The sequence below is a fragment of the Spermophilus citellus genome (assembly GCF_964194105.1).
Source record: "Spermophilus citellus genome assembly, chromosome: 10".
In the NCBI taxonomy this organism is placed as follows: Eukaryota; Metazoa; Chordata; class Mammalia; order Rodentia; family Sciuridae; genus Spermophilus; species Spermophilus citellus.
In genome coordinates, this window is record NC_138197.1 from 132,015,374 (window position 1) to 132,040,652 (window position 25,279).

The 25,279-nt window shown below is 49.7% G+C and overlaps 1 protein-coding gene across 1 annotated transcript in view; it reads right to left on the reverse strand.

The window, feature by feature from the left end:
• EFCAB6 (EF-hand calcium binding domain 6) overlaps positions 1-25,279 on the reverse strand; it is a gene marked incomplete at its 3' end in the record, with an annotated part of 193,435 nt that overhangs the window by 58,280 nt on the left and 109,876 nt on the right. Inside the window, exons 16-19 of the mRNA XM_081310868.1 lie at positions 25,135-25,249; positions 22,928-23,034; positions 17,833-18,065; positions 10,291-10,387 (exon numbers count right to left, since the gene is read on the reverse strand). Coding sequence (XP_081166994.1) covers positions 10,291-10,387; positions 17,833-18,065; positions 22,928-23,034; positions 25,135-25,249 — 552 coding nt within the window. The remainder of the gene's footprint in view (positions 1-10,290; positions 10,388-17,832; positions 18,066-22,927; positions 23,035-25,134; positions 25,250-25,279) is intronic.

A 25,279-nucleotide genomic window follows, 5' to 3' on the forward strand; every position in this document is an offset into this window, starting at 1 on the left:
TGTCCAGTCCAGATCTCAGGAGCTCAGTGTGAAGCCAGTCAGGTGAGTACCCAGGGGAGACTGTGAGAGCACATCTTCATGCCTGCAGGGGTGGGAGACAGGATTTCTTACACAAGACCCACAGAGAAAGGTTGATACATGTGACCATATTAAAAATGCATTTGTCAAAGGGTACCAGATAAAAAGCATAAAAACAGGGCACAGACTGGGAGAGGACATTTGCATCAGAGCTCACTTAGGGACGAGGATTAACCAGGGCCGGGGCGTGGCTCAGTAGCAGAGTGTTCATCCAGCACATGTGAGGCCCTGGGTTCCACCTCCTACACCACACACACACACACACACACACACACACACACACACACGAGTATCCAGGTCACCAGTGGGCATGAGGTAAGGCAGTGGGGATAAGATATTGCCCAATAAGAAAGAATATAGCTTAGTGTGAAGACTATAAAAACTCTCGAACAAGCACTTTGCAAAAAAGAAAAACTGACTAATGAATAAACAAATGAAAAGATGCTCAACCTCATTAATAACCAATAAAATGCTAATGAAAACTGCAATCAGATACTATTACACATCCACTAGAGTGGAAAATATCAAGTCTGAAGGCACCAAGTGCTACAATAAAGGGTCAAGTCTGTGTGATAGAGCTGTGGGGTCCACAGGGCCAAACGTATTCACTGTCTGGCCCCTCACAGAGAAAGTGTGCTGACTTCTGGCCCAAGATAGTGACAGGATTCCTTTCCTATGCCTGGACAGTGGGCCAATGGTGACCACTTTAAATTTATTTGAATTACAAGCATTTTATATATTTCACAGTAGAGTCACAAATGAAAAGACAAACTTTAAAAAAATTAAGTCAAGAGAATTTCAAATCCCTTTAAAAACACACAGCATGGGCTGGAGATGTGGCTCAAGCGGTAGCGCGCTCGCCTGGCATGCGTGCGGCCTGGGTTCGATCCTCAGCACCACATACCAACAAGGATGTTGTGTCCGCTGAGAACTAAAAAATAAATATTAAAAATTCTCTCTCTCTCTCTCCTCCCTCTTAAAAAAAAAACACACAGCAGGTCTGGAACATAAAAATCTTGGAATTCACCAGTCTGTCCCAATGACTTGTAAAAATCTGAGCAAACTGAAAAATCAACAACTCTTTTTAGGTTTATAAGAGAAGTGAGGTCATGGGTCAAACCAAGGCCCCCAACTGCAGAGACAGATGGGGGTTCAGAGAGTCACCACTCGCTGCAGCAGATGATCATGAGCATAAACCTCCACAAAATCAGGGGGACAGGATCAGAAAGAAGATCCCCTGGTCACTCCTAGACCAGCACCACACTAATACCACAACAGACAAGGCCTACAAGGAAAGAAACCACACACTAATTTCACTTCACATAGAAGTAAGAGTCCTCAAGAAAATATCAGCAAACTGAATCCAACAATTGTAAAGTTACAGAGTGTGAGCTAGTGGTTTAACCTGGAGTGCAAGGATGGTTCAACACCTGAAAGTCCACTCATGTAATCCCTCCACAATGGAGAAAAGGAGAGAAAGCACATGGTCCTGCCATAAATAAAGAAAAAGCTCTTGGTGATGGAAGACACCTGTGGAACAGCAGCAGTCAGCCCCACCTTAATGACGGGAAACTGGAAGCTTTCCCACCAAGATCAGGACTGCGATGAGGATGTCCCCTGTCACCACTGCTTTTCAACACCGTACTACAAGTCCTAGCTAAGACAGTGAGATGAAATAAATTAAAGGTACACAGATTGAGAAGGAAGAAATAGAGTTGACACTGTTCACAGATGACATGACTCTATGTGGCAGATGCAAAAGAATTGACAAAAAGAAACCTCCTGTAACTCATGAGCAATGAACCGATGTTGCCCAATACAAGGTTAATATACAAAAGTCAGTCACTTTCCCAAATAGCAGCAATGAGCAACTGGAATTGGAGATTAACACACAATACTCTTTACATTAGGACCCCCCAGAATGAGATATTTAGCTAAAAAGTTACCAAAATACATACAAGATCTGTATGAAAGAAATCAGAGAACTAAATAAATGGAGAGATGCTCCTATGGATGGGAAGTCTCGATTTCATCAAGATGTCAGTTCCTCCCAACTTGATCCAGAGGTTCAATACAGTCCAATTAAAACCCCAGGAAGACATGGATAAAGAACTGACTAAGGGTTCATACGGAGAGGCAACAGACCCAGGATAGCCCATGCGACGCTGAAGCGGAAGGCCAGAGCTGGAGCAGTGACGGGTCCAACTGGAGGTGTACTGCAGAGCTGCAGACGTCAGGACAGGGTGGTGTCGCAGAAGGACAAAGTGGTCCTGGAACAGGATGGAGGCCCTGGAGCAGACCCTCATAAAAACCATCCGCTGGTCCTTGGCAAAGGGGCAAAGGCACAACGACGGAGAAAAGCGCTTCCCAGCAAGCAGTCCGGAACCACAGGATAGCCCAGGCCTTCCACCCCCCACAAGAGACGGTTCAGATGGGGTCACGGGCCTCACTGTAGAGCCCCAAATTAAAACACCTAAGAAATAACAGATGAAAAATATCAGAGAAAACCTGGGTGACCGGGTTTGGCAGTAACTTTCAGAAAAATATAATACATGAAGAATTGATGAGTCAGACTTCTCTAGAATTAAAGACTCTGCTCAGTGAAAGACACTGCCAGGAAACAAAAACCGAACCACACCCTGGGAGGAAGAATTTGGAACAGACCTTATCTAAGACAGGACTATTATCCAAAACAATTCAACTTACAAAAGGGCTAAGCCCTGTTAGGGTTTGGATGTGAGGTGTCCCCCAAAAGCTCAAGTGTGAGTCAGTGCATGAAGGGTCAGAGGAGACGTGATTGGGTTGTAAGAGCCTTGCCCAATCAGTGAGTTAACCCCCTGATAGGAGTAACTGGGCGCTAACTGAATGGTGGGTGTGGCTGGAGGAGGTGGGAACTGAGGCGTGGCTTTGGGGTGTACAGTTGTATCTGGAGAGTGCAGACCTCCTTCTCTGCTTCTGGATCACCATGAGCTGCTTCCCTCTGCCACACTCTCCCACCATGATGCTCAGCCTCACCTCCAGCCCTCAGGAATGGAGCTGGCCTTCTGTGGACTAAGACCTCTGAAACCAGAAGCCCTCAAAGCTCTCCTCCTCTGTGACGGTGCTGGTTGGGTCCTTTGCTCACAGTGGCGAAACAGCTGGCTGAAACAAGACCTTCACAAACACCTCACGGAAAAGACACATAGATGACAAATAAGCACACGAAAAGATGCTCCACCTCACGTGTCATCAAGGAAACGGAAATTCCAACAACAATAAGGTGCCACCTCATGCCTGTTAGAAGCGCCTATCCAGAACGTCACCACACAGACCACTGGGATGTGACCAACAGGGAGGTGGGGGAGGGATGTGTTTCAGGGCGAGGTGACCCAGCTGCTGGCCACACCAGCAGCCTGCTCACTGGTTTGTGCTGTGAATAACCTGCTTTATTGCTCATGGTGATCAACTCTACTGGTCTGTGAGGACCACGAGGCAAGGATCAGACTGATCTTGGCTAGCACTGAGTCTGGTGCAAAGTCAGTAAGTATGTGCTGACTACATCAAAGCATGGAAGGGCGAGGCTGGGCAGGTCCCCGGAGTTGGTTTTCAGAGTCCCTGGGCTCCACAGGACAACAGCAGCATATGGGGCAGAAGGCTGGTCTCTTCTGCATAACAGGCAGACTACAGGGAGAGGAAGAGGAGCAGCAGTGTGTGTGAGGGGCACACAACTCTGAGGGAAAGGTGGCTTCTGAGAAAGGGGGCTCAGGACTATACGAGCTGGTGGAGGGTGGGGAAGCCAGAGCCTGGCAGCGTGTCCCCCTCTTCCCCAGCTGGTACACACTGGGTGTCTAGCCCAGATCCTGCTCCATGCTCCTGGGTCCACAAGGCAGCTCCAAAAGCTGGCTGGCTCAGTGGGCCACGCAGAGCTTTGTTCTGGAACTAGGTGGCCTGGCCAGCAGCATAGCCAGTCCACTCCATTGAGGACAGGGTCTAGGAGAGGCGGCCCTGGTCATGTGAGGGACATAAGGGGCAGAACTTCATATTGGGCGCAGCCCAGAAAGAGCAGACAGAAGGAAAACTAGAAGATGAAACAAACTGGAGACTTGGTCAAGATGATGTGAAAGTACTTTCATGGTGCAGTTTTAAAATACTTTTGAGAGTGAAGTTCCTGTGTCCTTGTGCCACATAAAATGGTGATTCCATGTCCTCTGTTTCAGAATGAGCCTAGTTTTGTCCATTCCATTCTCGAATCCTGTAGGTAGAGCTGTCACTGTCACTGCCAGATACACATCCTCAACTCAACGCCATAACACAATTCGTGCGACTGTCATGGAGGCGTTTGCCCTATACAAGTTGAGTCCTATAATTTTTAAGTAACACGGTGCGCATCCCAAACACTCTTCTATGTCCCACCTGCCTGAATTACCAGAGGGACCCCACTCCTGTGGTACTCTAATACGGTTCACGTTGTGTCGAAACCCACCCGTCACAGCCACAGGGAGATCACACTGTAACTGGAATCAATTCAACCCTACACGACAGACGACACCCCAAGACACAGTGTCAAGGGGAGGCCCTCACTAAGAAGGCCCTTGCATAAAAATGGAGAGAGATCCATCCCAAAGATGCATAAATAGCACAGAAACTCAAGAAATATGGAAAAACAAGGCAATATGACTCGTAAAGTTCATTTTTCTACAATAACAGATTCCATAGACATAGAAGTGAATGAAGTGCTGGAAAAAGAATTCAAAAGAATAGTTTTTAAAAAGATCATTGAATTCCAAGAGAATACAGGTAAACACTTGAATGAATCAAGGAAGACGATGCAGGATATGAATGAGAAATTCAGTAAAAAAGGTAGAAATTTTGAAAAAGAACCAAACAAATCTTGTAAATCAAAAGCTTAATTAGCCAGATGAAAAACTCAGTTGAAAGCTTCCCAACCGACCAGGTCAAGCAAAAGAAAGAATATCAGAGCTTACAGACCATTGTGATGAAATATTACACTCATACAAAAATAAAGGAAAAAAAGGGACAATGAGTGACACAGACTCAATAGGAACACCATAAAAGACACAATGTTTCATAAATGGCATACAGACTGGAGGCACAGAAAACCTAGTCCATGACATAATAGAGGAAAATCTCCCAAATCTTGGGAAAGACATGGACATTGAAGTACAGGAGACATTCAAAACTCCAAATGGACACAGCAGAAAAGAACCTGACCACAAGATATTAAATTGCCATGTTAACTGATAGGACAGAGAAAGAATATTAAAATCTGTAGGAGAGCACCAAGTCACATTCAAAGGCAGACCCATGAGACCAACAGAAGATTTATCATTAGAGACCCTGAAGGCCAGGAGAGCATGGAACGATCTATTTCAGTCCTGAAAGAAAATGACTACCAACCAAGATTGCCCTACTCAGAACTGAAGGAGAAGTAGACGTTCCAAGAGAAGCATGAACTAAGGAATCCATGGCTACCAGACCAGCACTAGGAAGACGCCCAGGAGAGGGAGGGTGGTCGTCACAGCTCACGAAGACAGTAGACCTCACTGAAGAGTAGGCCTGCAGGTGAAAACCAGGGAATCATCAAACAGGAACGACACAGACGCCACCAAACTCACCAAGAATGTTCAAAACAACCAGAAGAAACAAGAAAAGGACAGGAACAACACAGACCTTTCAATAATAACTGAATGCAAATGGTCTCATTCTCCAGTTCAAAGACTCGAGCTGAATGGATCATAAAACAAGGCATACCAATAGGTGCTGCAGAGAGACTCGCCTCACTGCAGACGGACACAGACTGAAAGTGAAAGGAGATAACACTCCATGCAAATGAGATCCCAAGTGACAGGGACAGCCAGGCTTGTCTCTGACAAAACAGCCTCCAAGACGAAAATGGGAAGAGACTAAAAGGTCGGGAAAAGTTCATCAAGAAAATCTAAGGATCCTAAATATATGTGCCGTGACTGCCAGACGACGACTCTGATAAGGGAGAAGCAGGCCCAAATCTGATAATAGTGGGAGACCTCACTACCTCTCTCCCACCAATAGACAAAAAAATCAGCCAAGAAGCATCAGTTACATTGAACTGTAGATCAGAGGACTTGACAGACATGTTACAGGACTAACAGAATGTTTCATCTAACAGCTTCAGAATATACGTACTTTTAATTAGCATATGGAACTTTTTCCAAAATAGACCATATTTCAGACTACAAAACAAGTCCAATAAATTCAAAAACTGAAATAACTGATTGCATCTTATCTGATCACAATAGAATTAAATTAGAAATCAACAGCAAGAGAAATTTCAGAAATTATACAGGGAGATTAGACCACACACTACTAACTGAACAGGTCACTGAAGAAGTGGGGGAATTCAAGATTCCTTTAAACAATAGAAATGGGATCACAACATATCAGAACTTCTAGGACACAGATAAAAAGCCCTACAATGGAAGTTTATAGCAATGAGTGCCTATAACAAAAAATATCTCAAGTAAGTAATTTAACAATGCATCTCGAGGTCTCAGAAATAACAAGAACAAATCAAACCCCAAATCAGTAGAAGGAAAGAAATAATAAAAAATTAGAGCAGAAATAAGTGAAATAGAGACTGAAAGAACAGTACAAGGGAGCAACAAAACAGGGTTGGTTCTTTGAAAATAAAATTGACAAAACTTTAGTGAAACTAACCAAAAGAAAGATAGAGAAAACTCAAATAAATAAAATTAGAGCTGAAAGGGGCTGGGGCTGTAGCCCAGTGGCAGAGCCTTGCCTGGCATGTGTGAGGCACTGGGTTTGACCCTTTGCACTGTATGAAAATAAACAAATAAAATAAAGGCATGCTGTCGTTCACCTACAGCTACAAAATATTTTTTTAGAAAAATTAGAACTGGGCTGGGGATGTGGCTCAAGCGGTAGCGCGCTTGCCTGGTATGCGTGTGGCCTGGGTTCGATCCGCAGCACCACATACCAACAAAGATGTTGTGTCTGCCGAAAACTAAAAAATAAATATTAAAAAATTCTCTCTCTCTCTTTAAAAAAATAAAATAAAATAAAATAAAAATTAGAACTGAAAAAGGTGACATTACAGCTGATGGCACTGAAAGTAAATAAAAAAGGATTGTTAGGGAATATTTTGAAAAACAATCTATGCCAATAAATAAAAAAAAAGGTCTGGATCCTATGGTCTACCAAAATTGAACAAAGAGGATATAATAAACCAAATAGATCAATAACAAGTACTGAGACTGAAACAGTAACAAAAAGTTCTCACAAAAAAGAAAAGTCCAGGACTGAATTAATTCATGGCTGGATTTTACCAGATTTTTAAAGAAGAATGAACACCAGTGCTCTTCAAACTATTTCATAAGTTAGAAACAGAATGGACCCTTCCAAAGTCATTCTACTAAGTCAGTATTACCCTGCTAACAAGCCCTGATAAAGACACAACAAAAGAAGGACACTATAGATTCATATCCCTGACAGCATGGATGCCAAAATTCCCAATAAAATACGCGCAAATCAAACTCATTAGCACATTAAAAAGATCCCACACCATGATTAAGTTGGTTTCATTTCAGGGATGCAAGGATGGTTTGACACGTGCAAATCAATGAACATAATATAGCACATAAAAGGAACTAAAGATAAAAAAAATCACCTGGTCATCTCAATAGATGCAGGAAAAGCCTTTGACATGATAAAAGCCCTGAATAAATTAGGTATAAAAAATCATACCTTAACATAATAAAGATAAACCCATAGCCAAAATAATACTGAATGAGCATTTCAGACTGAAAGCATTTCTTCTAAGATCAGGAACGAGACAGGGGTGCTCATCTCACCATTCTTATTCAATACAGTACTAGAAATTTTGGCTTAAGCAATTAAGCAAGTGAAAGAAATAAAAGGGATACAAGCAGGAAAGACAGAGTCAAATTATTCCTGTTTTCTGGTGATATGGTTCTTTGTATGGAAAAAATTCTAAAACTGTAAAAAAAGACTTTTAGAACTGATATGTAAATTCAGGAAAGTAGCAGGATACAAAAATCAACATATAAAATCATAAATTTTTCTATATAACCAATAATAAATTTGCTGAGAAAGAAATCAGTAATGTAATTTTGTTCACAATGGACCCCCCAAAACACACACACACACACACACCCCTAAGTAATAAACCTAACTAAAGATGTGAAAGACCTATACAGTGAAAATTACAAAACAAAGAAGAAAGAAACTGAAGACACTAGCCCATGTTCATGGATTGGGGGAATTAGTATTGCTAGATCACCACACTACCCAGGGGATCTACAGATCCAAGGTAGTCTCCCATCTAAATACCAATGACATGAACTAGGAAAAAAACAAAAACTAAAATTCACGTGGAATCACAAAAGACCCCGAATAGCCATAGTAATCCTGAGCCCAAAGAGTAGTGCTGAAGGCATCACATACTCGATTTCAAAACATACTGCAGAACCCTTGTAACAAAAACAGCATGGTGCTGGCCTGAAAATAGGTGTGGAGACTAACGGAATGAAATAGAGGACCAGAAATAAATACATGGATCTTCAGTCAAATGATTCTTGACAAAGGTGCCCAAACCTACACTGGATAAAGAACAGCCTCTTCAGCAAATGGTGCTGGGAAAACTGGATATCCTCATGGGAAAGACTGAAACTCCCCTTCTCACCGTGGATCAAACACCTTAATATAAGATGTGGAAATCCGAAACTACTAGAAGAAAACACAGGACACTTCAAGATCTCAGTATAGGCAGTGGTTTCCTGGATGGGACTTCGATAGCTCAAGAAGCAAAAGCAGGAATTGAGAAATGGGCTGACATCCAATATAAAATCTTCTGCACAGCAAAGGAGACAGACAGCAGAGTGAAGAGAGAGCCTGTAGAAGAGGGAAGATCTGTGCCTGCTCTCATCTGACAGAGAAGTAATATCCAGAATATATAAAGAACTCAAAAATCAGGCAGGCGTGGTGCACACACCTGTAATCCCAGTGAATTGGGAGGCTGATGCAGGAGGATGGTGAGTTCAAAGCCAGCTTCAGCAACTTAGTGAGGCCCTAAGCAACTCAGCGAGAGTCTTTCTCTAAAAAATATATAAAAAGGGCTGGGGATGTGGCTCAGTGGGTAAGTGCCCCTGGGTTTAATCCTCAGTACCAAAAACAAAATAACCAAAACCAACACCAACAAAAACCTCCAAAACTTAACAAAAATAAAAATAATCCAGTGAAAAAATAGGAAAATGTCCTGAGTAGATTCTTCTCAAAAGACACACAAGTGAATAATAAATTTTAAAAAATCTCAATATCTTTAGCTATCAGGGAAATGCAAATCAAAACTACACAGAGATTCCATCTCACCACAGTTAGGATGGCCATTACAAACAAACAAACAAACAAACCAAAATTAGGGGATGCTGGATGCTGGATGTGGAGGAAAAATCCTCTTACACTGTTGGTGGGAACGTAAATTAGTACAACCACTACGGAAAACAGTGTGGCATTTCCTTAAACACAGCCACCAAATGATCCAGCTGGACTTCCCTGGGTCTACAGCCAAAGGAAATAAAGTCAGCATTCAAAATGGTGCGTGCATTTCCACATCTATTGCAGCACCGTTCACAAGAGCCATGGAGTGGAGTCAGCCCAGGTGCCATCAATAGATATGGATAAAAATATGCTTTATGTACACAGTAGAGTACGATTCAGCCATTAAGAAGAATGAAATCGTAACATTTACAGGAAAAGGAATGGAACCAGAGGATATCAGGTAAAGCAAAACGCATGCAGAAATACAAGTACTGCTTGTTTTCACTCCCCTGTGAGGATAAAGATAAATAAAAATCAAACCCACAATGAGCAAAACACAAAGATGACCTCAAAGTCAGAAAGGGACTACTTGGGACTATGAATGGGGCTGGTGGGAGGGTGGGGACAGGGGCAGGTGCAGGGAGGGCGGCATGACCAAGGCCCTGTACCTGCCTGTGCGGAAATGTCCCTGCGGAACCCGTTAAGGGGCACGACTAATGCATGTTAATTAATAACGGTAACAAAGAACACAAGAGCCAACAATCGGCCCGAAGCTGTCCCCGTCTCAGTCTCAGTGGCTGACTCCAAACAGCCTGGCTCCCCGCAGCCCTGACACTGGGATCCATTTTCTTCCTTTTAAGGGAACAACCGTCTTCTTACCTTAGACAAATCTGCCCATCTGTTTTTCGCTTTGATAACAAGATACTGATGAGCCTGTTCGCAGGCTAGTTCAGAATCCGCAACTTTCTGTTTGGTTCTTGAGAGAAAAAAAAATAATAAATAACTGTGTTTAAATTTAATGGGCTCATGAATCTCCTGAGGGGTTCTCCTACCCCCTATCTGTTTCAAAGACACCATTAAAGTCTGTTATTTCACATCTGGTCTAACTTAATTCTTAAAATACAGTCGCATTTCCCCAGCTGCATGGTAGGGAAGTCTTCCTAAATTTTCTAAGTCCTTGTTTATTTTCAGATAAATGCTATTCAACTTTTTTTTTCCTCTTCCCAGAGCACAAAACAAACAGGGCTCATTTCTTCTCGGGGAAGGAGGGAGCATCACACAACATTAAGTATCTTAGGAGGAAAATAACCAAAACCTTTTCTTGTTTGTTTTTTGTTTTTTTTCTGGAATTTGCAAGTTGGAGGGAGAATGCCGTCAAAGCGGACAGAGGGGCCCGACCCGGATCGCGGCCTGGGCTCCGGCCTCGGCTGACTTCGCGGGGCAGGCTTCAGGACTCAGCGCCATCCAAACCCTGCCCCTGTACTCACACCATGATGCTGTCTGCAGTCACCTGGGCCCCGGGCCTGCCTGGATAGGTGGCGGGGACACTGGAGACGGTGGCTGAGGAACCTGGGTGTCCTTGAGTAGTCCTCCCTCTAAAGCCAATCAGGGGGCTCGTGGGTCCCGAGATCTGGGAGCGCACCTGGGTCTGCACTGGGCTCTGGCGGCTCCCGCCCCGTGGCCTCCCTTTGGCTCCCTGCTGAGGCCCCTGACCGGTGCTGCTCCCCACAGTGCTGGACCTCACCTGCTTTTCTGCGCCATCTCTCCAACTGCCTACCGGACCCCACAGTCACGGAATTTCGAGGGTGGGAAAGGATCCAAACTCCACCGCAGTCCCCACCCCTGCTTTGCCCCCAGAGCTGGGGAAGGTGGTGGGGCCTGGTCACACTTTTGCTGGCAGGAACTTGAAGTCCTAGTGACGTCCTGCCTTCACCTCTCCATCCCCCCAGGGCCTGCTGCGCCCAGGTGGTTCACCTGACCTCCCCAGGGGGCTGTCTCGAAGCCCCAGGGCACCGCTCTTGGCAAGCCAGGGCCTCCCACCTCTCACCCACCAAGCACTCGGCCAAGAGCCCCGCAGCTCCCGGGCCACACGGCTCCGCTGGTCCTGAGTTGCCTGACTCAAGCCAGGAGCCCCCTGGGTTTTCCACCATTTCTCCTGGTTCTCACTTGGCGCCTGTGCCCCTCGAGAGGGAGCGGGGCTGGGGGCCTCTTCCCGCCGTGGCCTGCTCCTTTCTCCTGGCTCATTAGGCCTCCTGATCACCAGCCCTTCAGCCACAGTACGCATGGGCACTCCCTCACCGGGCACTCGGGCCTGCAGGCTTGGTGACCAGCACAAGGACAGTCCAAGTCCTCAGGAGCTACCGCTGTGGAGCCACAATTGGGGACAGACATGCTGAAATAAGCAGCAAATATGACTTCAGACTCCGAGCACCTCAGGAGGGCAGGGCACTCTTCAGCAAGAGGGCGGGGGCTACTCTCTGAGATGTCATGCCTATGTGACACCCAGGCCATGCCAGAGTCCTGGGGTGAGCTCTGCTTCCAGGGAAGACGGAGTAGGTACCCGTCACCTTCCCCTCCCTCCCCTACAACAGAAAACCCTGCCCAGAGCACAACATGGGACCTGAGGGCTGATGGAGGAGGAAATCTAAACTGAAGGACGACAGACATGAGTTTCCTGGGAGCCCGACTTCCCACGATCCCAGCTCAGGTCAAAGAGCAGCCCAAACACTGCAACTGCGCGAGGTCGAGGGGGGAAAAGACGCAAGACCACGTCTGACTTTCTGACTGAGAGCCAGGAAGGGGGCCTGCAGCACAAAAGCTGTGTGGACCCACTACTCTCTTTAACCATCCTGGTCCTGGTCTAGAGGAAGCCCCGTCAGGACATTGTGCTTTCATGGTGGGGTTCGAAGCCACGCTGGCCCCGCAGGTTCTGAAAACTCTGGGTTCTTCTGTCCCACCAGAGGAATGGGGGTCAAGGAGAGTCGGGGAGATCTGTGTCATTCTCCACCTCTCTTTTTCTCTTACCACGTTACTCTGAGGGTGGGCCCAGTCATGGGAAGCGTAAACAGCCAGACAGGCTGAGGAGAGGGGACCAGAGATGATCCCACCTGGACCACAGGGGCAGGGCAGGAAACGCACACAGGTAGCCCAGAAGCCAGCACCACACGAGAAAGAGGTCTAAGCCCCATGGTAAGGTACCCAAAGGAGACAGGAAGAGATGGTGCATGCAGATATGTGGAAACTGTAGCTGAGTACTCTCCAAATTTGGCAAAAGACTTAAGTATGCATATTCAATAACATGCACATTTCATTCATCTCAGCGACTCCATGCTTAAACACAGCATGCTCAGAGGGCTGAAAACCTGAAAGTTTTGAAGGCAACCTGAGAAAACACCACGTGACCTGCAGGGGGTACCACCACTGTTCACAGGACTGCTCACCACAGCTAGCGAGGCCGCCAGAGGACAGTGGACAACACTTTTTAAATGCCAGAATTGTCAACCCCCATATATCCAGCAAAAATACCTTCTAGGAATGAAAGAGAATAAAGGTACTCCCGAGAAGGCAACTGAGACGACTTGTCTCCAGCAGACCTGTCCTAAGAGACGTGCTCAGAGCACGTGCTCCTCAGGGGAAGGAAAAGGTACAGAGAGGATCCGGAGCCTTAGAAATAGAGGAGGAGCGGCAGAGGTGATAAGGTCTGGTGACCACAACACACCATCTCTCCTCAGAGGACCAAAGCACGGAAAGCAAAAATTGATAGGACTAGAAGAAGAAACAGAAAACTCCAGTTATTGTCATTGTCATCTCTTAGTCATTGATTGATGAAGCAGACAGAAAGCCAGCAAGAATTCAGAGGACCCAGACAATCCTAGCAGCCAACTTGATTGATGCTTCCAGAACACTCCGCCCAACTCAAGCAGAGGACACCTTGTGCATTCTCCAGCTGGAGCACATCAGGGTCCTAAAACAAACTTGTAAAAGGACTGAAGTCACCCAAAGCCTATTCCTTATCAATAACTGAATGAAACTAGAAATTAACAGAGAAGTATTTGGAAACTGTGCTAATGTTTTAAATTAAACAACAGTAATTCTAAATAATCCATGGACACAAAAGCATGCCTCAAGGAAATGAGAAAGTATTTTGAAGTGAAGGAAGACAACAACTCTAGCACATCCAAATTCGTGAAACGCAGCCGAATCGGTGCCCACAAGGAAACTTGTGGCATTGGGAGCTTATATGAGAAAAGAATGGACTAAAAAATCTGAGTTTCCAACTTTAGAAAACAAAAAGAAGATAAAACTATATTCACAACAAGCAGAAAGAAGGAACTAATAAAGATAAGACCACAAACCAGTGAAACTGAGAGCTGGAAAGCAATGGAGGAGGCTCAATGAAATGAGTAACTGGTTCTTTTAAAAGATCAATAAGATTGATGAATCTTAGCTAAAATGATAGAAAAAATGAGAAGATGCCACCTATCAGTATCAGTAGTGAAAGCAGGACTATTCCTGAACACTCCACAGAGTTTAAAGCAATAATAAGGAATTACTATGAAGCATTTATTGCCCTTCGTTTGTCGACTTTGATGAACTGGACCAACGTCTTGAAGGACTAATTACCAAAGCTCACTCAAGAAGAAATATGAATGACTCTATGGCTACTAAATAACTGACTTATAGTTGAAAACTTCCCAACAAAGGTCACTTCAGGACTTGATGACTTTATTTGTGAATTCTAGAAAATGTTTAGGGAAAAAAAAAACTACTTCTCTAGAAGCCAGAAATGAGATGAGGGGGATTCTTCTAGTAGTGTGACGCCGAAGCCAGGACTGTACTACTTACGACTGCTCTTCTTTCCTAGAGGTCATCCAAAGAGTAAAAATGTTTGAAATTATCTTCTTTATAAAACCAAGGTCATTCCCTCCTGCAGTGACTGTGAGGGTCCACAGACCCGCCTACATGTCTGTTGTACATCATAGGGTTTTAGCAATGTTGGTTTTGATCTTACTTATCTATTTCATTATCCTAAAAATCTGTGATCATGGCTCGATTGTTCCAAACTAAGAAAAAAAGATCATGATAAGAAGGAACAAAAAATGATGGAATTGCCCGCAGGTGAGAGTGTACCAAAGCGGGCCACCACCAGCTCGTGACCCTTCAGTTCTCTGGCTGGTCTCTTTCCAGAAAGCAGTAACACCATCCACACAGTGTCTTAGTAGACTGTACTGAACACTGTGAAAAATTCAGAGGCCTCACTTCATGCTTAACTGGCTAAGGGACGAGAGTGAGCGGGAAGCTTCACAATCAGAAGATGATGGCACAGACGGAGGACAGCGCAGGCTGCGAGGGCGAGGCACACCCAGCACATAAGCCCAAGCTCCCGATGAACACATGGTACATTTCTAAGGGCAAAAATTCTCATCAGCTAATCATTCAACAGCAAGGACTGGGTCCTGCGATCCTTCGTGATAAGAAGCTGCACCGTCTCACTTTGTGAGGACATGGGACAGTACTCGTCCAGCTTCTGTGATGTTCTTGCACCTGGAGGTACTTCATGGGGGTGTAAGTGGGCCAGCCGTCAGGGCGGGTGTGTTCCAAACAGGGACTGGAAGGCAATGGACGAGGGGGGAGTGAAGCGAGCATCGGAGTGGCCCTTCTCATCGGTATTCATGTATCTAAACACAAAAACGCTTTGCGGTTAGGAAGTGAACAAGATGGCGGACCCTCTTCCTCAAAGTCATATTTCCGAAGCATTGTGTGTTGATGACGCAGGTGGAAGTGAAGGCCGGAGGGCAGAGGGGCCCAGGGGAAAGGCCAGAAGGCTCCCTGCTCTGCCCACACCCGCCCACCTCCCCGGGGCCTGCAAAGACAAGTCTGCTCTAACCCATCCTTCACTGTGGAGTCAGGTGGAAGGCCTCCTTGCAGGCCTCAGGGTGGCAAAGGGGCAGGACACGAAGCCCAGCACAGCACCTGGCCCCGGAGGTGGGCTTGCTGAGGCAGCACCTGTTTGGACCTCAGAACCATCATTCCCCGACCCTGGAAGCCAGGTCCCGCTGGCTCAGCCCTCCTGCTAGGTGCCACCCTCCCTCTGGGTTTTTCTAGAGCATACTTGACAGCATGTGAGCCTCCCTGCCTGCTGGCACTCCGCCTGGCACACCTGCCTCTGCCCGGGCCTGCCGCTCGCCTCCCCTCCACACCCACCAGGCAGCCCCTCCCCCACATGCCTCTGGTCCGGCCCCCTGAATGTGCCCAGCTCCCACCTTGGATTTTCCAAGTGCTGTTCCCGGGCCTTGAATGACCTTCCTCTGGCCTGCACCTGGGGGACTCCCACTCCCATTTCAAGATGAGTGAGATCTTCACGCCTGAGCACCTCAGTCGCCCTCCTGCCCCCCTCGGTTCCTGTGGCCGTCAGCAATCCTGCAGTTCAGTGTAGCTCTTTATGTTTGTTCCTGTCTCACGTTCAACCGTGAGCCCCCTACACGGGAGCAGCTGGGTCCTATTCAAGGCATTTGCACCACCCCACCCTGGGACAGCATCCCACAGAGCCCACTCTTAGTAAACATCTAATTAAGGGACAAATAAATACAAATAAGGAGGTTAAGTCACTGGAAGGGGGAGATCACATTTTGTGATGGAATTTCCATGTTCCTTCTGCACACATCCTCCAGAAACTTCTTTGGGAGGATTTGTTTGTTCTGTGTCAATGTTGTGAGATCAAGCCTCAGATCAGAGCTCCTCGGAACCTGAGCGATCGGGTGCAGGTGTTCAGCTCACACGTCACATGATCGTTTCACTTAGAAAGAGACTGCAGTCTTTTCTTTTTCTTTTTTTTTAAGTATCAGTTAAAATAAACCCTATGAATTCAAGAGGGGAAATTTAATGAAGTTCAAGACCAGAGGGCCTCCTGCAGCCTCACCAAGTGTCACAGCAGGCTGGCACAGTGGCCGTGGCTTATGGGTGCTCCCTTTGCTAGTCAGAAGGGTGTTTGCCTGAAGCCCCTGGGGCCAAGGAGCACGTCCACATTATTCTGGAAGCGCACCTTGCCGCCACCACTTCAAAACACAAACATTATAACCACGGGTCAAGGAGGGGCTGCTCATCACACCTGTCAGCATTCAGCAGGCCTCTGCAGGAGCTGCCTGTGACAGGTGCCGGGGGAGGGTGCTGGGGCCCCCACTATGCCTCAAGACACATGCATCTTGCAGAGAGGAGGCCGAGAGTACAGGGCACTGGGGCTCCGCGGAGCACTGAGGTGCTCCTGCTGGCCAGGGGTGAGGCTGTGCAGGGTGGGCAAGGGTGGGGGGCGGCACTGCTGTGAGGAGCTGCATCTCCTAAGGCAGTGGGCTCGGCCAGCATCTCAGTCCTACCATGGCCTGTGGCTGCCCCACTCCCACCTCGGGCATGATCAACATCTGGAGGGGAGGAGACAGGAGCATCTACCAGGGAAAGAGCATCTGCAGGAAGGTGACCAGAGCCAACTCTTGTGTGGCCTTCCCTGGCCTGCCGCTGGCCCCGGGGAGGGGCTAAGTCTTTGGCAGCATTCAGAGTGCATAGGAGTCTCCCAAGCCGCATTCTCTCTCTTTTTTTGTTTTTGTTTTTTTTTTTTTTTGGTGGGGGGCAGGACTGGGGATTCAGCTCAGGGGCACTCGACCACTGAGTCACATCCCCAGCCCTGTTTTGTATTTTATTTAGAGACAGGGTCTCACTGAGTTGCTTAGCACCTCACTTTTGCTGAGGCTGGTTTTGAACTTGTGATCCTCCTGCCTCATCCTTTCCAGCCACTAGGGTTACAGGTGTGTGCCACCATGCCTGGCTCAAAGCCTCATTCTTATTTTTTTAAAATATCTTTTTAGTTGTAGATGGACACAATATCTTTATTTATATTTATGTGGTGCTGAGGAGTGAACCCAGTGCCTCACACGTGTGAGGCAGGCGCTCTACCACCAAGCTACGGCCCCAGCCCTCAAAGCCTCATTCTTGAAAAGCTTAAAAAAAAACATACACATCTGACTTCAGATTAATTAATGGACAGAAAAATAAGTGTAGGTATATACTGGAATGCCTCAAAAAAAAAAAAAAATACTGGAGCTGGGCACAGTGGCCCACGCCTGTCATCCCAGCAGCTTGGGAGGCTGAGGCAGGAGGTTTGTGAGTTCCAAACCAACCTCAGCAACTTAGCAAGGCCCTGTCACTAAATAAAATATTAAAAAGGGCTGGGGATGTGGCTCAGTGGTTAAGCACCCCTGGGTTCAATTCCTCGTCCAAATAGAAATACCAGAAAGAAGTCCTGTGGACATAAAGGATGCCCGGAGGAGGGACGGTGGCTGTGTGTTCTGCTCACTGTATGCTGACACATGCCTTGTTGCAGCTGCTGGCCAAGCCCAGGTGCATATGATGCGGAAGAGCACCGCCCCTTACCTGATGAGTCTTTGAGGCGCATCATCTGTTCTGGGGGTTCTCTTCTCACACAGATGTTGAAATTCTCGGAAGTTTAAAGTGACGGTAACCCTCAAGCCAAGAAGGCCAAGGAAACGCTCGAACTCCTGCTCCTTCAGGTTGAGCCGGAGCTGCAGCAGCAACTTGTGCAGGTCGTACATGCTGATTATGCCGTCCATGTCGGTGTCCATCTTGAAGAAGGCAGCGTAGGCGTCCTGAAAACAGAGCGCCGCTCAGACACACACCACTCCCCACTGCAGGGGCAGTGCACAGCATGGGGCGGTGTGGCCAGGCTGCCTGCTGCTCTGGAGAGTCCACCCTGCCCTGTCCTCCCTGCGGGCTCTGCTTTTCTCAAGAGCCACACATTGTTCTCCAGCCCTCTCTCTGTCAGGCAAGGAGCCGGAGAGGGGACAGAGTGGCTTCTCTGTCCCTTCCACTCTGTGACACCCGTGCTCCTGCACCCAGAGTGAAAAGAGCACACTGTGACTTCCTAGGACCATCAGACCCTGTGCATGTCTTGATGGAACTGCCATGAGGACTGGCCACTTCTGTCCTGGGCAAACAAATACCGTGCTGCCTGTCACCCAGAGGAGACCCCCAAAGGCCAGGGCTCTCCCCAGGGCCTCTGCCCAGGCCCCCCTGCTCGGTCCATGGCGCTGAGGGCAGATGAGGAAACAGAGGCTCTGGGTCTCCAGGGCTACACCCTGGAGGCAGGTGGCTGTTGCGGATCCCAGCTCTGCCACCTACTAGCTGTGGGGACTCAGGACAAGACATTGTGGGGATGATAGAGAAAGTTCCTCCACCCCTGCAGGTCCTTGTGGGGACTGAACACACTAATATATGCAAAGCTCTTAGAGTGGTGCCTGGCACAACCAGTGCTCTACGTCTCAACTTCTATTGCCCCAGGTCACACGGCAGGGTGGGGCTGTCTGAGCCAACACCTGTCTCTCCCCAGTGCTTCCTATGTCAGGGCTTGAAGAGCTGTCGATGTGGCCTCAAGCTCCCACTTCCATCAGCATCTGATTCGGGGCCTCACCCGGGGGTTATCTGGCCATCTTGGGGACTGCCCCGTCCTTTGTGGTACAGCTCTCCTCCACAAGGGGCTGTAAGGATATAAAGCAAGCCCTGCTTCAACTCAGAGTCTAGAGAAGGGTTCCTGGATTTGGGGGACAGGTCTACCTGTACTCATTCACCAAACATTTTCCATATGTGCAACCACTGTGCTAAATACTGTGGAAATTAATTGGAAAGCTTCTGCCAGGCAGCGGGAGGAAGGTCAGACCTAACCAGCCCGCAGCCCCTGCCTGAGGGTTCACCTGACCACAGCCCAAGCCTCTCACACCCTCCAGCCCATATCTCCAACAGTTTGGGGGCATTTCCTCTTGGATGTGGAAGCAAGCTGAGTCCTGCGCTGAGCCGCTCCACACTGTAGACAACGGTGGCTTTCAGGCTGCGCCTGCCCGGAGCTACTCCATTTGGCAGCAAGTGCAAAGGACTTCTGCAAGGCCCAGAATGTCCTGATGTTGGACATTCAGGGATTGTCAAAAAGAATGGCCCAGCCGTGCAACAGAGTCATAGGGCACAAACTCATAAATAATCGTGCTAATAAAAAATCACCCTCTTAAACTCTCTGAATTAAAGCAGAGGCACAGAGATACATGGATGTCCCTAACCCATGGCAGAGAAACAGCCCATGAGCTGAGCAAGCCCACCAGACCTCTGAGTGCTGCGCCCGTCCCTGAGGCCCACTTGGGAGGGGCACCTGAGATGTCATCTGTCATCTCGTCAGGCCAGCTGGTGGCAGGCAACGAACTCCTGACCATTCCCCGTGGCTTCAGCTTGGTTAGCTCTCCCTGTGATGCAGCCCACTTCAGAACTGCCGTCGTCCACTCCTGCGCTGCAGTGAGCCCCACGCTTTGAAGGAGTTCAGCACCTGAGCAGAGCCACCAGCCTTGAACAGGCTCAAGGGTCCACTCATGCTGCGGGCCGCCCAGCTGGGTTCTGAACCCACTGACCCCCCTGCAGTGACTTCTTTTGCATCTGTGTCCACTCTCTGCCTTTGCTTGCAGTTCTGCCTCTTTAAACCTGAGGCCACTGTTAACCTTATTGGAGCCACTCTGTGATCAATAGATCTTTGTGCAAAGTGTCCTGTGTGACTGGAGTATTATAGATATTAGTAATAAGACTGGTGTGTGTGTGCGTGTGCACGCGTGTGCGTATGCGCACAGAGCTGGGGTGGAGGCTGGGGCCTCGTGCATGCTGGGCAAGTGCTCCACCACTGAGCTACAGCCCAGCCCTAGTCATTAAGATTGCGGTGTATAAAAGAACTTGTGACTGACCTGCTCATAGCTACCAAGTGAACCGTGAATACTTGGTGGTTAAAATCAATGAACTTGATGTAGCTAGTTAATTTGCTGTTATTCAATAAATCCTGACATTATGGAAAGACGAACATGTGTGGTCTCTGGTAAGGACAAGGCTCTCTTGCGACAGACGTCAAACTGAACAAGGCCAAAATGAAACCTGGGTGCCAACCCTGCCCCCACGTTCCTCCCCAGGATCTCTCTTCTTGGCAACGACAGCTCACTCTTTTAGGCGCTCAGACCACATATCTCCGAGTCCCGCCGATCCCTCCCTTTCCCTCTCGCCCCACAGGCACCTGCTGGCCCTTCTCCCTGTCCCACTGCCTCCACCCCCTCCCAGGACCCAGGATTCCCCAGAAGGCTGCACAGGCTCCAGGCTCCCAGATCAGAGCCCCACACCGACAAGACTGACCCGCAAGGCCAGTGCCCAGGACAGGCTGGGAGTGGAAAACCAAGCGCTGAAAAGTGACTGACCCTACTGCGGCCTCACTGTCACGTCCCGTCTGGTTTCAGAAGGCACAGGGCACAGGGGCACCTGCTGGACCCAAGGGCATGCCAGTCCAGGGAAGCCGGCTGCAGCATCCTTCCTAGCCACATTTCCAGGTGAGCCCCAGGCCGACGCTAGCCCACGGGGGGCCCCAGAGGGCCTGGGTGTGGCTCTGCCCGGGACACGTCCAGGTCACCAAGGGGGTCTGTCCCTGCTTCCCCCCTACCATGGCAGCTCGAGTCCTGGGTCTGGGCTGTCAAGTGTGATGAACTACCTCAGCCTGGCTGTGGGCTGTAGACTGGCCAGGGCTGAGATGGCCATCTGGGTCCATTGTGACAGGGCAATGACACCAGAGTGCAGCTCTTTGAACTAATCAGAAAGTTCACAAACACAAAACAGTGTGGGTTTGGGTTTTTCTTCTTCTTCTTCATACTGATGAGGTGAATGTTCAAGGACAGGCGCTCAGTAGGTCAAGTGAAGGGTTAGACCTTCTCATTCCAAATTCCAGACATGCGCTCAGTCCACCGGGAGCCCAGATCAGAGCCCCACACCGACAAGACTGACCCGCAAGGCCAGTGCCCAGGACAGGCTGGGAGTGGAAAACCAAGCGCTGAAAAGTGACTGACCCTACTGCGGCCTCACTGTCAGGAGCAAGCCCCAGGGAGCCCAGGCAATCTGCACCCTGGTCTATCTCCTCCCAAAACTAGTGATGGGTCACACCTTTGTTTTACCCCCAGGTTTAAAATTCCTAGAGCTGTGTCGGTGAGGTCTCTTCAATCAACTCATTGTTTAATTATTTAAAATAGACATTGCCTTAGGACATGCAGGACAGTGCTCCCTGTAGCCACGCAATGCTGAAGGAGGGAAGGAAGCTGTGGGGCTGGTCCCTCCCCAACGGGGACAACAGGGAGGAGAGGGGCTGGAGAGGGGCCTGGGCTGCGACGTGCAGGGCAGTGTCAGCAGCTGCCTGGCCTCTGTCTACTGGCAACAGGTAGAGGCCCACCAGGGGCCAGCACGTTGGGGACAGCTGCTCCTGTCCTTCCTCTCTTCCTCCAGCAGCCACACTGCCCACCCGGCTGGGCTTCCTTCTTCAGAGAACCTGGCCTTCCCCACCCAGAACTCCTGCCTCCCCCACACTGGGCAGGCACCCTGAGGACTCCCAGAGTGCTCTGCTTGGCCGGGTGTTAGGGTGGACTCCATAGTGAGGACTAACCCTTCTCCACATGTGCACATGGTGCCCACAGTTTCTCAAAGCAAAAATTAGGACTCACGGCCTGACGAGAGCACAGAATGTTCTAGTCAGACCCCTGCAGGAGAATACCAGCTAGATGGCCATCATGAGTAGGCTCATTTAAAAATGGAAGCTTTGTAGCCAAGATGGACCTCCAGGCAGCGATCAGAATGGGGAAGATGGTTCAGAGCACACCACACCCCCTCACCCTCGCTCGGAGTGGGCTGCCTCCTGCTTGTCCCTCCACCCACTGGGTCAGGGTGCCCTCTAAGGCAGGTACCTCTACCCCTCCTGGAGCTCACACCCCCTCTTTGGCTTCTCAGCAGAGTCAGGGCAGTCATTCCTGCTTCTGCATGGGGAAGGCTGCTGTCCACTTCAGTTTGATCTGTCCCAGTGCCCACTTGCACCTCCGCATCAGGAGCCTGGTGCCTCTCCCAGAGCTGGCCCTGTCCACCCCCCCGGCGTGGCGGCCGGTCTGTGCCTGGCTCCCTCTCTTCCTGGCCTGCATAGGTTAGGGCTTAAGAGTCCGTGCAGGGCTTCCTTTCCCGCCAAGTCCACCCTGAAGGGCCTTTCCCACAGCCCACTTGCCCCTCCGCAGCAGCCAACTGCAGTGAACACGGACTGTCCTTCACCCTGGTGTCTCAGGGGCTCCTGCCCTCCATCCCCAGCATTTGGCACAGACTCCAGCACACGGTGAGTGTGACACTTGTTTGGTGAGTTAACGAGTGGAATGGAACGGATACTCACTGTGTCACGGGTGGCCATCCCCCCCAGTGCCAGGAGGGGTCCCCTTGCTTCTAGCAGGAGCACAGGAGGGGAAGGGGGACCTCAGCGTTAGCCTCTCCACACGCTCCGGGGCCTGCACCTCTCTAACAGCACTGAGGGCCTGGGGAGAGCCATGTACCCCTGGTGGCCCAGCGTGACCGGGCACCAGGACCCACATGGGTGGCTGTGCCATGGGGCGGGATGGGTGGATCCGCAGGTGGTCCTGGTTACCTGGAAGTGCTCCTTCAGTCTCCTGGGGAAGAGCTTCAGGCACTCCTGGGCTGTGATGAAGAACCCAGCTGGAGTCTGAGGGGGCGTGGCCTCCTGCCGCCTGTGGTCTGCAAGGAGACATGGCAGCCCTGAGCGCTTCCTCCTGCTTCCCTGCTTTCCTCCCCTTCCCAAGTCCTGCCGAGATGCCCGCCGCAGCCCCACACCCCGTGTCTGGCTCCCCCTCCTTCCAGGTCTCGGGAAAGCTCCCCTTACTGCTGGAGGGGCTGTCCCGACCGCAGGGACGGGTCCCCCAGCTGCACCACAGGTTTATGTCTGCAGTCTCCGTCCTTCCGTCCTCTCATTCATCTACTGATGCCCAGAGGCACAGGCAGGAAGCTGCCTCTTCTTTGGTCTCTAGATCCATGCCATAAGGACAGGAATGTGTAATGTATCCCCTATCATCAACTTGACAGCCACTTCTTGACCACCAATCTGTTAGATGTCATGCAGGGGCCGTCACACAGTTTTTGATTCTTCTAACAACCCAAAGAAGTGGACTCTCGTGCCTTGTTTAAGCCCAAGGAAGTTCACCATAGCTATTCACAGAGGATGACAGGGGTTCAGAGGGCTCCCCAGCCTGCCCAGGTAGGGTTCTTACAGCACAGCTGTTCAGGCCAACTGGCTTCCAGCGCCCAGCTGGTATGGTGCCCTCTCCCTTCCCTAAACTGAGAGAGAAAGTGCAACCTCTACTCAAAACCCAGTCCGATCCACCAGGCCTGATCATCTGAGCATGACCTTGTCTAAAGCCAGGCCACCACCCGGACATGGTTGTAGACATGACTCTCTGCATGTTGCAGCCAAGCTGGCCCTACCCCCACAGGGTGTGATTTGCAGGAGATGGCCAGGGACAGGGCGCCCAGAGCTTGTGGGCACCCTCTGGTCCAGTCTTGAGCCTGGCTTCTGCCCCACCCCTACCTCACAGTGGGGGTTGGCTTCCACATGGGGATGCCCTGCCCCCTCCACAGGGGCCCAGCATGGGGCTGTCAAAGCCTGGCTTTCCTGCCCCACAGCACCTGGCCCTGTGGGGGGCTGGTGAAGGATGCCAGGCTGCTCACAGGAGCACAGGGGACAGGTCATGGGGCAGAAGAGCAGGAAAGGGATGGGCAGAGGACAGGGATGGATGCTGACTCTGGTCTGCTCAGGGGTGGCCTCACTGCCTGGGTCTCAGGCAGGCATCCTTCCCACCTACTCTGGTCCCTTCTCTGAAGGAGGATGCATCCATGTGGCAGAGCGGTGACCTGTGCTGTAGGCTCCTCCCCCCAACTTTCATTTTCCTTCAGGGGATCAAACATACCCAGGGCAAGCATCAGAATTCTAGAGGGCCATGCTGCTCACTCTGCCTTCCTCCCTCAGCAGGGGACCTCCTGAAGTTGGCAGACGGGAAGCTGGCTGGGGCTGGGAGGACCTCTGGCGCTGACACAGAGCAGCAGCCACCTCCCAGAGCCAGCAGCAGGAGAAGGGCTGCGCACACAGGGCTGCTGTGGCCCAGCCAGCCTGGCCAGTGTGTGCAGAGAGAGAGAGAAGGGAATTCCACCTACCGCATGCCTGGCCCCTGCAGTTTTGTGCCAGGGCCTCAAGCAGACAGGGCAGGAGGCCCCTGTCCCTGCCCTGGGGCAGGACTGAACTGTCAGCCTGAGCATGGAGGACAGCAGAAGGAGGTGATGTGGCTGGGGGAGGGACCCAGCAGGGGCGGGGGACCCAGCCCACCTTGACCTCTCACACCAGATGGGTTTCCTAATTTCCTCACAACTGTTGGGGTGGGGGGTAGGAACCGTGGCTGGGTGACCTTGGGCACATCAGTGAATCTTCTAGAATCTCTGCCTCCACATCTGTCAGCAGAGAAGGGTAAGAACTGCCCTGCCTGCTGATAGCATTATTAAATACAGGTCACCAGCATAATTTCAGGCAGAAAAATCCTAAGGGACATGAGGTCTGACTGGGGTCTCAGGGAAGACACAGGCTTGGGAGTCCATTTTAGAACCATTAGGGTCCTGGGTTTGCAAAAGACCCAGGCCCAGTTCCACCCTAGCACTCTGTTTAACTTAGTAAAAGGAAGGGCTGAAACCCTAAGATTAAGCAAAGTGCCTGAGTCCAGTCCAGGACGCAGGTGGCTCAGCATCCCCGTGGAGGCCCCAGCAGGCTGGGGTGCCCAGGCATGGCCTCAGTACCTTCGAATCCTGCCGCAAAGTCAAGGTAGCTCATCCCCTCCTTCTTAAAGCCGATCTTTGTAGTCAGCTGAGAGAACTGGGTGTCGTCCATGGGCATTCCGCTGTCTTCCAGTACCTGGCGAAGGGAGGTGAGGGTGGAGAGGCC